At 30.4% G+C, this 14,054-nt stretch overlaps 1 protein-coding gene across 1 annotated transcript in view; it reads left to right on the forward strand.

The window, feature by feature from the left end:
* LOC117117331 (A disintegrin and metalloproteinase with thrombospondin motifs 20-like) overlaps positions 1–13,675 on the forward strand; it is a gene marked incomplete in the record, with an annotated part of 36,228 nt that extends 22,553 nt beyond the window's left edge. The window contains 9 exon segments of the mRNA XM_033261599.1: positions 3,484–3,648; positions 5,320–5,487; positions 6,244–6,429; positions 7,266–7,454; positions 7,567–7,781; positions 8,073–8,209; positions 8,654–8,844; positions 9,227–9,315; positions 10,499–13,675. Of these exon segments, the coding sequence (XP_033117490.1) occupies positions 3,484–3,648; positions 5,320–5,487; positions 6,244–6,429; positions 7,266–7,454; positions 7,567–7,781; positions 8,073–8,209; positions 8,654–8,844; positions 9,227–9,310 (1,335 nt within the window).
* Positions 13,676–14,054: the final 379 nt, after the last annotated feature.

Genomic DNA, 14,054 nt, shown 5'->3' on the forward strand with positions numbered 1-14,054 from the left:
CTATCAGTATATCCCCCATTCCCCATGCACTTACTTTTCTCATTCTCAATGCTTCCCCCACTCACCATGCACCTGTAAGTCCCCATTCTCTGTTTTCTGTTTAGTGTTCCACCACATGTGGGAGCGGGAAGCGTACCCGTGCCGTGCATTGCATGAACGGTAGTTCCATCGCACCCATGTCCGTTTGTACAACAAACAAACCTTCAGATCAGAAAGACTGCCATCGTAAGCACTGTGAGACATACAAATGGAAAACACAAAACTGGAGTAAGGTGTGTAGATATTAAGTTAGTACAAAACATAAGATAATTATACAAAATGTAATGGCAAGGTAAATGTATGACCTGTCTCTTATACACATCTAGATGTGTATAAGAGACAGATATTATAATATGCTGAAAACAACCTTATCTAATTAAATGTTTATAGTCAACAATTCTGGTAGAAAATTACTAAATATTCACAAGTTGATAAAAGATATTGTTTGGTTATTATAATCTGTGTGCATGAATTGTTGTGTTTAGCAGCAATTTTAAATAAACTATTATGATATAACATGCTGAAAACTACCTTATCTTAATTAAATGTTTATAGTCAACAAATTCTCACAAGTTGATAAAGGATATTGTTGGGTATTATAATCTGTTTGCATGGATTAGCTGCAATTTTAAATAAACTATATTATAATATCCAATGCCGTAGCCAGGAATTTCAAACAGTGCGGGACACATCAGGGTGGACCCACTTTATGCATAAATCCAAATAATTTTGACTCATTTTCTCTAAAGTTGGACCCATTTTCATAGGAAAATTATGAGAATTATGAAAAATATGAAAATTCTGGACCCATTTTCTTTAAAGTTTACCCATTTTAGGTAAAATATGAGAAAACTGGACCCATTATTCAAAAAGTGGACTCATTTTATACCTAAAAATGCATAATTTGGACCCAGTTTGAAAAATGTGGACCCATTCTTTGTGGGGCCAGTAGAAAAATTGTGTGGGAGTGTCCCAATTGTCCCAATAACTGGATACGGCATTAATAATATCATAATATGCTGAAAAATACCTTATCTAATTAAACGTTTATAAAATATTAAAAATAGATTAAATATTCTCTCTAAACACATTTTTTTCCCAATTAATTTATGTACAGTCGCTACTGATTATTCATTTATTTTCATCACTGATTGATTGAAAGAAAAGTACATTGATTATTGAGGAATTTTTTACAATGATGACAATTTAACATGCAAAATATAATTACAGTATCATTAGAAGGAAAGTATTACATAATTTTGTGCCACACATGTCCACACATATAAAGATTGCAGTACAGGACTGTAAAAATGCTTTTAATTTGAACCGTACTGTTATGGATTTGTTGGGACACTTTGTGGTTTGATATATTATTCAGCATTTTGACTGTCTCTTATACACATCTAGATGTGTATAAGAGACAGAGATATTACTGAAGCACAACAAGAAAATTTCTGAAAGTATTATTAAATTCTGTTCAGGCATATAATTCTATATATATACAATACATATAAAAGCCACAAATACATATAAAGTGCAACTATACACAAATACGAAAGTCCCTTAAATATGGATTTTTACCTTACCCTACTAGATCAAATGACATTTAGAATTTGTGTGAAGTTTATGTTTGAAATTTATTGAACTGGATGTTTGGCCAACAGCACTTCAGTTTGTTGTTTTAAGGGAACACACCGTCTTGTCTCACTGCATTGGTTAGATTACAGCTGCCGCACACAAAGTCAAGCATTGCGTACATTCCCTAGAAATATCCTGGTCTGATTATATAACTAAATTATGAAATATTTACATATACATTAGCAGACTTGCTTGTCAGATATATTCATGTTTATTTATTCATAAGTTGAATGGTATTGAATGAAATTGGTCTAAAAACAAAGAAAGTCATCTAATTTGAATATATGCCTACTTAGATGAAGTGATAATCTGTTCAATTAAAAGCAATAAAAGGAAAATGAAATTACATTAATGATAAAATGGTAAATTGATGATATTTTGTTAACCTGATATCAATCTAATAAGGTCATCAGATTCCTATTAAGAAAGCAGTGTGTTGTCAAGGCAACACTCTATTTATTAATATTCAAAGGAATTTTTTGGGCTGGGTTGTGTTCAGATTCCCAATGGGAGACAATTACACTGTTGATTGATTTGTGAATTGCTAGGAGGTCAAAGAGGGAATTATTGCATTGAATATTCTATAACTATGCATCAAATACATTACTCAAATACATTAGGCAGAAAATGACATAGGCAGATTAGATAATAATTATAGAATATTTTACCTTAAAGTTCCATTCTAGCAGGTTTCATGCTGAAGGATGAGATTAAATAAATATTCTATGGTGAATTTTCCTTTGAGAATCTGAAATGTTACAAATTTAACATCGGTATACAGCTTTGTAAACTATTTGCAGATGTGGTATGGTTCATATTTTGCAAATATAAATTTGGATCGCTTAAGTTACGAAAATTGTAATAAAGATTGGAGTTTTTTAAACATTTGTTTAAATAGAGGGGATGTAATATGATGGGAACATGTTATTAGGAGTGGAGCTCTATCAGCAATAGGTACCAAGTAGGCTATCGCTATGCTACCTGCTCACGTTATGTAACAAAGGAGTTGGTGTTAACTGCTGATCCGCTAGTGGAGCGATGGATATGTGCTCCAAATATCATGGCATTATTATTATTATTATTTTATGGTGACCCTTTTGTCCATGATGCATTTTTTTTTGTATTGTTTGTCTGTTTTTATGCCAGTTTTAAATTAGTTTTAAAACAATGTCAAGATACTTTGGATATTTAGTAAAGATCATATATACTACAGGTATAAAGAGTATTACTTTCATAAATATATGTATTTTAAAATTTATGTCTAAAGATGATGTATTTAGTACCCTATTACTGAAATAGTAAATACACATTCTGGCAATATCAAGTAGATATATCTGTAGAAGTGGTTGGAAATGACTGGCAAATGCACACTGTTGTGTACTATCACTTTTTTCCATTTACTTCATTCTTTAAAATGGTATTGTAACATATTGTTCATTCCATTATGGACCTTTTTTGAGTTAGAATAGAGCTTAGCAACTGGCCAATCAGAACTCATGCATGTCCCTCAAGCAAGTTAACATGCTTTTGTGGTAACTCAGCAACAATACAGTACACATTGCTTATTGTGATTACCATAGTGATGGATAGTGGATTGATTGTAAACTTTTTCATTACTACATGACGTGCCTTTAATATTTTAAAGTCTTTGAAAATGTCACTAATCAGAGCTATCTGTCTTGTCATTCGATGGGTATTCCTTTTTGAAGGGACTCATATAACTTGCCTTAAATTGGACTTCAGCCACTGTCTTACTAATAAAATTTTTTAAACACTTTAGTAAATTCTTAGGTATTTCTTTGATAGTGTACTGTGACTTGCGGTAACGGATATCGTGAACGTACTGTAACTTGCCATTCTGCAACTGGACAGATGATGCCTGACAATTTCTGTGGTGTAGATAAACCAGAAACAAAGAAGTCATGTCATAAAGGACCATGCATCACCTGGGAGACTGGTCCATGGAGTGAGGTAATTCTAAATATTTACAACAGTTATTACTGTTGTCAATCACATCTATTATATGTTGCTGCTTAGGCCTAATATATTTGACTAGATATTTATATGCTGTTAATCATGTCCAGAACCAACCATGCTTTTCTTCATGGAGACTAAGGCTGTTTAATGTAATCAAAATAGCTATAAAACTACATAAATAATATGCCCCTTGGTTGAATAGTGCATGATAATTCTGGTAGAAAATATAAAATTCTCACAAGTTGAATAAATTATATTGTTGGGTATTATAATCTGTGTGCATGGATTGCTGTGTTTAGCTGCAATTTTAAATAAACTATATTATAATATGCTGAAAACAACCTTATCTAATTAAATGTTTATAGTCAACAATTCTGGTAGAAAATTACTAAATATTCACAAGTTGATAAAAGATATTGTTTGGTTATTATAATCTGTGTGCATGAATTGTTGTGTTTAGCAGCAATTTTAAATAAACTATTATGATATAACATGCTGAAAACTACCTTATCTTAATTAAATGTTTATAGTCAACAAATTCTCACAAGTTGATAAAGGATATTGTTGGGTATTATAATCTGTTTGCATGGATTAGCTGCAATTTTAAATAAACTATATTATAATATCCAATGCCGTAGCCAGGAATTTCAAACAGTGCGGGACACATCAGGGTGGACCCACTTTATGCATAGATCCAAATAATTTTGACTCATTTTCTCTAAAGTTGGACCCATTTTCATAGGAAAATTATGAGAATTATGAAAAATATGAAAATTCTGGACCCATTTTCTTAAAAGTTTACCCATTTTAGGTAAAATATGAGAAAACTGGACCCATTATTCAAAAAGTGGACTCATTTTATACCTAAAAATGCATAATTTGGACCCAGTTTGAAAAATGTGGACCCATTCTTTGTGGGGCCAGTAGAAAAATTGTGTGGGAGTGTCCCAATTGTCCCAATAACTGGATACGGCATTAATAATATCATAATATGCTGAAAAATACCTTATCTAATTAAACGTTTATAGTCAACACTGACGATTAAATATTCTCTCTAAACACATTTTTTTTCCCAATTAATTTATGTACAGTCGCTACTGATTATTCATTTATTTTCACCACTGATTGATTGAAAGAAAAGTACATTGATTATTGAGGAATTTTTTACAATGATGACAATTTAACATGCAAAATATAATTACAGTATCATTAGAAGGAAAGTATTACATAATTTTGTGCCACACATGTCCACACATATAAAGATTGCAGTACAGGACTGTAAAAATGCTTTTAATTTGAACCGTACTGTTATGGATTTGTTGGGACACTTTGTGGTTTGATATATTATTCAGCATTTTGATCATCACAGTCTGTGTTCATTATTTTGATAAGGAGTTAAAATAAACACCTTGTTACAAATTAGACAGGGATTAATTAACAATGGGATGGATTAATTAAACACCTTGTAATGTGTTCACTGACTAATCACAAAATAAAACAATGATATGACTGATTTTTCTACCAAACCTGATAAGTGCTTTCCTAACCCTCAGCTTTGCTTCTATCAGTATATCCCCCATTCCCCATGCACTTACTTTTCTCATTCTCAATGCTTCCCCCACTCACCATGCACCTGTAAGTCCCCATTCTCTGTTTTCTGTTTAGTGTTCCACCACATGTGGGAGCGGGAAGCGTACCCGTGCCGTGCATTGCATGAACGGTAGTTCCATCGCACCCATGTCCGTTTGTACAACAAACAAACCTTCAGATCAGAAAGACTGCCATCGTAAGCACTGTGAGACATACAAATGGAAAACACAAAACTGGAGTAAGGTGTGTAGATATTAAGTTAGTACAAAACATAAGATAATTATACAAAATGTAATGGCAAGGTAAATGTATGACATGTACAAAAAATTTATACGGTATATGTACAAGAAATTTAACTATGACCATATACATTTTAAATTTTTAATTTAACTAATTGTAAGACATAATTGTACATACACAGATATTTTTATACATATTAATATAACATTGAAATATATCAATTTATAATAATTTATTTATGTCAATATATAACCAGCTTTTAAACATATTATTTTTATTGTCCCAGCTTTATAACAAATTTTTATTCCTGTTTATTAACTGCATGTTACTCTTTACTAATAATTATTATGAATCAAAACAATTTTAGTTTATATTATTTTTTTTTACTAATTTCCTGTTTTAAAAATATGTCTGTTCTATTTGATGTTACATAGTTTTTTCTTTAATGTGATTATTATGTTATATCTTTATTTTATAAGGCTATATTTTTTCTTTTAGAATCTTTAATTTCAGCTTGTAATATTGTTTTTTATCCTGCACTTTTACTTTTAATTTTTTTCATCACAGTTTCTTTTGTTAAATTATATTCTTCCATTTGAAAAAAATCCTCATTACCTATAACATCAACCATCAATTGTATTTGGAAAGTTAGAATGGGGGTAATAATTGATGTTATAATGGTCATTCTAATTTATTATTTAAATGTTACCAAATTCTGGTTCTGATGTATATTTTATTAATTTGCTGCTTATCTGACAGTGCTCAAAGTCTTGTGGTGGAGGTACTAGAACTCGCCGTGTGATATGTGAGAATAGAAGTGGTATTCAGGTCAAAAGAGAGTACTGTAACGTTAATACTATGCCACGTCTGACCAAGAGGTGTAACCGGGAAGCTTGTCCCGTTTCTAAGCTACCGCATGCTTGGGTGGCTGGTCCTTGGCAGGAGGTGAGTATTTGAACTTTCCTTACGTAAACTATATAGACATGCTCTTTATTAATCAATACCTATGGATTTCTGAAAGGAAGAATAATGTTATAATTGTAAATAGCAATAATAGCAAGTTGTGTGAGACTAATAATTGTTTTCTTTATTTAAAAAAAATTGCATAATATAGAAGTATTTCAATTTTTAGTATAATCCTCTTTATTTAATCTGTAGACATTTTGTTATTGATTTTTTTATATGGACTTTTTGTATGATTATGTAAATTATAATAATTATATTTTTGCTAACTTTCCATTTAATAGACATTGGCTTTCCATATTGTAGATGTTGAATTTAAATTTTTAATTGATTTGTATTGTAGTGAATTGTGTCTTATTGTATATAATAGTTTGTAAGGTAATTAATTATATTATTTATATTTTTATATTGAATTTTCAAGTTTTTAATTATTTTAATGATGTAATTAATAATGATAAGTATTGTTTTGTAGTCTTTCTATGTAATATTTTTGTAATTTCATTGTGATAATGTTGCTAATTTTAATGTTGTATTTTATCATTTTTTATGTAAAGAGCTTTAAACAGATGTAAATCTGGAAATGTGCTATATAAATAAATATTATTATTTTAAATCTCTAAATTATTATTTGGGTTATTGTATTGTCATGTAATTTTTCCCATTTGTGAGAAGACACATCTAAGTGAACTAATGCAGAATCTGTATAGGATAAAGAATTTATGTTTATTTGACATTCAGCTCCATACAGATAACAGGGTTTCTTACTATGTAACAATGACAAAAACAGCAGCAATATATTAATCTTTCTTGCTCTTCAGTGCTCAACCACTTGTGGAGATGGTGTCAGCACAAGACATGTGAAATGTCAGGTGATGGATCCTGGGGGTTTACCCCTCACAAATGAGGGTAATATGTGTGATTCTGAATCACGCCCCTCTGTTAGCAGAAGGTGTAATGCTGGGGAATGTCATTGGAGTCACCAATGGCGCACTGGGCCTTGGAGTCAGGTAAGTTGCTTTTGTATATTATTTACCAAGAAAGATTATTTTTATTACAAATTTTCAGTCAAACAGAAGGTGAGATTGGGCCCAACATAAACCTTTGATTTTAATAAGCAAGGATTTGCATACTGTAATGTGTTTTCTTGTAGGTAAGCCTTCCAGCTGTGCTGATCTTAAGCGCCTGTTTGGATTCTCAACGGATAAGACGTACACAATCATGCTTCAGGGAAATGAACTTGAGATATATTGTCATCAAATGGACTCTTCAAATCCCAAAGAGTTTCTGTCTTTAAAAAATGAACGAGAAAACTATTCCGAAATTTATCCAAAGAGGTGATTTGCAATATAATTTATTGTAATTAATACATACTATTAATACATTTTAAATTGTTCTCAATGTATTATTAGAATATCTAATTCCATACGTTGATAGGTATTTGATGCTCAATAAATCAGCAAAATGGGTTTTGGTATTTATGAAGTGGTATATATTTTTGTTTTTTAGTATGCTTTTTTAACTGGGTCACCTGGAAGAACTTTAATATTAAAGAGACAAATCAATATACAGTACTGTAAAAACAAATGAATAAAAATATTTAAATGAAAAGACTGTTTTCCTTGTAGGCTACTAAACCCTTATGACTGTCCTAACAAAGGAAGACGAGATGACAACTGCAGATGTACCTTACAGGGTCATGATGACGCAGGGTACACATCATTCAACAAAATTAGATTTAATGTCACAACTATGGAAGTTATAGGTAAGAAACAAACTGCAGGATTGAGACATCATGTAATGAAACAAGGAGGCTGTTTGTCCCGTGTAATTTTCATGAATACTTTGTAGTCTATTCCATGAACACTGACCTGGATAAACGGACTAATATGTATTTTGGAACCTTGTTCACTTTAGATTAATAATGATTGTTTTAAATCATTTGATAGTGTTATGAGTACATTGTATGTGATTTAATGCCTTTGCATATTGTAGTGAAATTTCCACTGGTTCACACTAATTAAGGTCCTGTCCTGTTCTCTTTCCATACTTCATGCCAGTTGTAAATGTAAACATACTTTTTACATCCTTCTGAATGGCCAATGCAACACGTAGACTGATTATTATAAAGAACTGAATCATGTGACTGCAATGATTCAATTGAGATTATACAGTATTATATTTTTAAACGTTCTCATATTCATTCCAGTTGATGATGCAACATTCTCCAGCACAAAGGAAGGACTCTTTGTGCCGTTTGGGACAGCAGGTGATTGCTATAGTGCAAAGAAATGCCTACAAGGGCAATTTCGTATGAATTTTGATGGAACAGGGTTAGAATTAGCACAAACTGCTAGCTGGACTACCAAGGGAAATTTAGCAACTTTTTCAATAGACAGGGTATGTGCATAAAATATTTGAGAAAATTTGAAATAATAGATGTTTGTTAGACTTTTTAAAAATTGTGTTTTTTTTTAAATATATTTTTTGAAGTCTACATACCTTAAATGATTGAACAGCTCTAATTAATAACATTTTTCTTAAACATGTATTAAAGTAGCATCCCAAAAAGCTCATTTTAAATTTTCACATATATGGAATAAAATTAAAGATTAGGCTACAAACATTGATTAATGATCTGTTTTGAACTTTTTTTAATGATTTTATTTTGTTTTGATTACTTACCACTTTGGCAATTTTTTATTCTAGTATTTTTATCTATGATCTATTAAGTTAAAAATTGTAATAATAAGGAAAAATTTCATTTGTTTATTTTCTGCAGGATTTTAAAACAATACGTGGGTCCTGCGGTGGGTTTTGTGGCAAATGCGTACCTATCAGTTTAAAGTTATCATTTATATCATGACATGGGTAAGTTGTTACTTAACTAAAGCTGTGTTCGCATTGAATTAATTTTAATCAAATTATCCATGTAACTGGGCACTTCGACTTTGACATTAGTTAATTTTCCCAAGGTGTGAGGCAAGCTTAACAATGTGAACGTTTGTTAGTAGGAAGAATAACCATGCTGTTTTCCTCAAGCATAAAAGCATAATGTGACCAGTGCGACCTCATTCAATATTCCTGTGTGCATTCTGAACTTTGATTGGAATGTATATATGATTAGATTGAACACTCATGCACAATATCTTACTATATTAAAAGTTCATATTTAAATCCAAGTGCATAAAGCGGTATGATATAACCAAGGTGTTACTCTTCGTCTTGGTCAAAATTAATCCAGTGCCATAGTTACCAACCGTCTCGCATCGTGAGGAATGGTCCCGGATTTCAAAGTGATTTTGGATGAAACACGCATTTTGGAGAAACACATGCGTGGTCAGAAATTGTTCATGCTCTTAGCACAAGTCTATGCATGATAACGAATTATCACGAATTAATGGGAAAATGTATTTAAATTAGAAGAAATTGGTTTTATTAAAATATAAAAATGGTCATGTAGTAGCTTGAGTCATTGGAGAGCTTTCATTATCTCGTTCGAGAATCAATTTACCGAGAAAGTTTCTCTTTCCCGGCCAAAACAACCCAGCCAACCATGACTGAAACTAGTAGTCGCGTGCGTTCTTGCGTGTTCATTGTCACAATCAACCATTAATTATGTGACTGAAACCCGGTCCTCCAGGGTTCCAACCTGACCCTGGGGCCCTGGTGCACCCCCCCACCCCTACCAAACTGGTGTAGTCACGCATTTCAAATCTCTCAGGTTGGTAAATATGCAATGCGGACTCTGCTTTAACTTTATGTTGGATTTTTGAGCAACTAAATCTTAGTATCTTAAAACTTCATATTTATCAACTAATTAGCAGCTTTATCAAGTTGTATGTGGGTTAAAAAGGATCAAATTCAAATTTTTTTTTTTAAATCAGTTTTAAATAACATCATTCTATCCTGTAATCGTTGAGTATTGTTTCTGTTAGAGTTGAAATAAATTAGGAAACAATTTTTTGTTAAGAGTATTATAATTTTTTGTTAATAGCTATAATTACTATTATATTTAATTAATTGTTATTTTTAATGTGTTTATATCTTCCAGGGCTCCTATGTATTTAGGTTGAATTTCCTTTAAAAGAAGTTATGTATGAAGATATATATCATCTTGGTACAAATTGTCCAAGTTCATGGGGCTGCACATGTACAGTGAATTCTTGTAAATTGTGTATATTTTTACATTTAACAAATAAAGATTTATTTTTGTTATCTCAAAAAGGTTAGCTTGTAGGGTGAATGGCATTGCCATTGATACTACTCCTGTTTTCAGTACTTTTATTTCTCTTATTTAACTTTCTTTTTAATTTTTTTTACAATGGAGAAACTTTTAAACAAAATCATTAAAAATTATGTTCCAAATACATATTCAACAGAGTTAAACAATAGCTTAATGAAAAGTTTTGTTTAATTTTTTTGTAAAATTAATGTTTATAAAAATCTGTCTTATTCTTAGGAATAAACATAGTATTTCTTTAATTTACCTAAAATATCTATACTAAAGGGTATTCATGATATTTAATTATTTGTTACATGTATGATTACAGAATGTGATCAAATGAAAATATTACGCTATGCATTATAATTTTGATAGGAAGGGTAAACCTATTTCATTTATTTTATTTATAAATGAAAGAGGTTACTCTTTCTTTTACTATTCCTTTGTTCTTTTATAGAAGGGGTAACTCTATTAGTTAAATTTACATTTTTGGTAGAAGCGGTAGGCATACTGTATTTGTTTTGATAGAATAGTAAACATATCTGTTTACTTTTTTTTAAATAAAAGCTGTAAACTTATTTTTGTACTATTTCTTTATATATTAATAGAAATAGTAGCCTCATTTGTTTACTATATAAGTTTGTGTTTAATAGAAGTCGTTTCCCCTTTTAAAGGTGCTTTATAACAATCTTGTTAACATTTTACATAGTCTCTCAACAGTCTAATCCTTGTGTATGGGGAAAACTTACTTTAAAAGATGAAGGTGATGATGATGCATGTATCTACTTTATTTTATGCATTTATTTGAAGGATAAACTTGGGTGCAATTTTTAAATTTGTTAAGATAAAATTTGCCAACTAATTTTAGTATTTAATGATGAATAGTTATTGTTTTATTTGTGATTTTATTCAAGTGAGGGAAATGTGGAGTGGAGTAGAATAGCTTAGTAGTTAAGGTGCTTGCTTCCCAATTCCAGGGTTCTAGGGTCAGTTCCATTTGGACTAAAAAACAACTCTTTAAGGCTCATTATGAGACTGATTTAAGAAGGATAACCGAGTCCTGTGGAGACCAGTATTATTAGTCTACTAAACAGGTTACCTAGAAGGTAAATTTAATTCTATCATCATTGTGTACAGGACACATGATGTACAGTAACCATTGTATATATTTTTAAATTCTGGGATTCTATTTTATAAACTAGTAACATATTTTGTTTAAACTATGTTTGACCAATATAATAAATCCTTCACCATTTTAGGAATAAATGTAAGAAGTTACCAATTTTAGAAATCAAAATAATCTCAAAAGTTATGCACAGTATGTATGCATATGCTGCTAAAATGTAAGTTATTTATTTTTATATTGTATTATAATAAAAGGGAGTGCTAGGATTTCACTTCTGTGGGATTACAAATTAGTATTATCTATATTGCTACTAAAATATTATTATTATTATTACTATTATTGTTAGTACTGCTGTTGTTATGTTATAATGTTAAAATAGAACAGGGTTTGTAATGTTTCTGAACACATTGAGAGTACATGTTTTATGGTGCTAAATGAGCTGTTTTCAAGCTATGCAATTAAATCTTAAGTTATTTTATTTTGTATTTAAAAAAAAAAACAACATTGATATTTTGTTGACCGGTGCATATGCAATGTTTTATAAATAAATATATGCAGCCACAAATTATTATGAGAATATCGTAACATGTTGTAGACCATTAGTAATCAAAACTGTTCTGAGTTAATCTTCCATTACTCAGTACCACAATATGGTGCTTCGTTGAACCTCCCGTTGTTTGCACACTACCTTAACACAGTTTGGGCGTTTTGAGTCTTGGATTGTAGATGATATCATACCTCAACATAGTCTTTCCGAAATCACCAACAAACATTGTGTCTGTGCACAATTGTATTCTAGATTGACTCTATATTTTATGTATTTTGATATTGATATAAAACCTTTTGTACTAAGTCTAACAATTATTGATTAATATGAAAAGATATTACAATTAATTGAAAGATCTTGTCAGTAACTTATCAGTTATATGATAAATCAAATCAATTAAACATTTATTAATCATTTTAGTGGTATACCAATCATTATTTTAAAACATTATAAATATTATACAATAATCAGTTTTATTGAAAGTTTTGTTGATATTGTAACATTATTTTTATTCCACATTTGTTTAAATTATAACAATGTATACATGCTGCCTTTATTTTATTATCATGTCTTTTTTTTGGTAATTATGAGACTAATGATTACCTGATAACTTATTTAGGTTTTTCAATTAATTAATTTATTTACATTCAAATAAATCATTTGTGATTCTTCTAAGAAACATACCTTTTTTTTTTTATATAAGAATTATAATAAATTAACTTGTGTTTACAAGTATCATATCTTATTTTGAAATTGGGGGTGGTGCTTCTATCAGAATGCATTTCACATTTAGTTGGAAATTCTTTGGCTGTTTATAGATGTGGGTGTGTGGCTGAATGCCTTTTTTACCACACTCTGAACATCTCATTTATGTACTTTGCACAGCAGAAGATATTAATGTACAGTGTGAGGTTAGAACCACCAGCTGCTAAGAGCCCAAACCGCAACTCCCTTGACTTCTGTATGTTAAATTGATTTTTTTTATGAATGATGAAAATGATTGATCAGCAAAGTTCCACCGCTCTTTTAACCCTTTCAAAGTTTCATGTACTTATCCTTTGTTGGTAATATAACCAATAATTTTAAAAAGATGTATTATAAATTTACTGAAAGACAAACAGCCAGTTTGTGTTACATTGTATCACATCTTTTTAAAGTGTTTTTGTGAATAGATCTGTGTATATTTATATTTATTGAGTGTTGTGTGAGAGTATAAAAGTTTCTAAATTGCTGGATAAAGTGTTTGTATTTTGTGTGTAGTGTAGAGTTTTTATTTAGTTGTACATGTGATGTAAAAATATGCAGAAAGAACAAATAAAATAACATATTTTAACGATCATAGTTTTAATGTATTTTGTCTTGTATTAATTCTTATAATTTGGTAAATATCTGTCTCTTATACACATCTAGATGTGTATAAGAGACAGCATGATGTACAGTAACCATTGTACAAATTTTCTTTGAACTTGGTTCAAGCAAAGCCGTTATAGCAAAGATGTGCTTGATTTTATTGATTTCAGTACCACATGTGATGTGAGACCACGATAAACGGTCAGGCCGGAGACATGTGAAAAGGCATTTTATTTAATTTAACTTTCTTTGTATTGTGTTATCCCACCATATCATTATATGCCTACATATGGGAAAGTATTCTATCTGTGGGTAAGATATGAACGGAACCATAGAAAAGGAAGAGTCTAAGTCCATATTTT

The sequence above is a fragment of the Anneissia japonica genome, unplaced genomic scaffold (genome assembly GCF_011630105.1).
Source record: "Anneissia japonica isolate Jap-2015-1 unplaced genomic scaffold, ASM1163010v1 scaffold288114_len53235_cov202, whole genome shotgun sequence".
Taxonomy (NCBI): Eukaryota; Metazoa; Echinodermata; class Crinoidea; order Comatulida; family Comatulidae; genus Anneissia; species Anneissia japonica.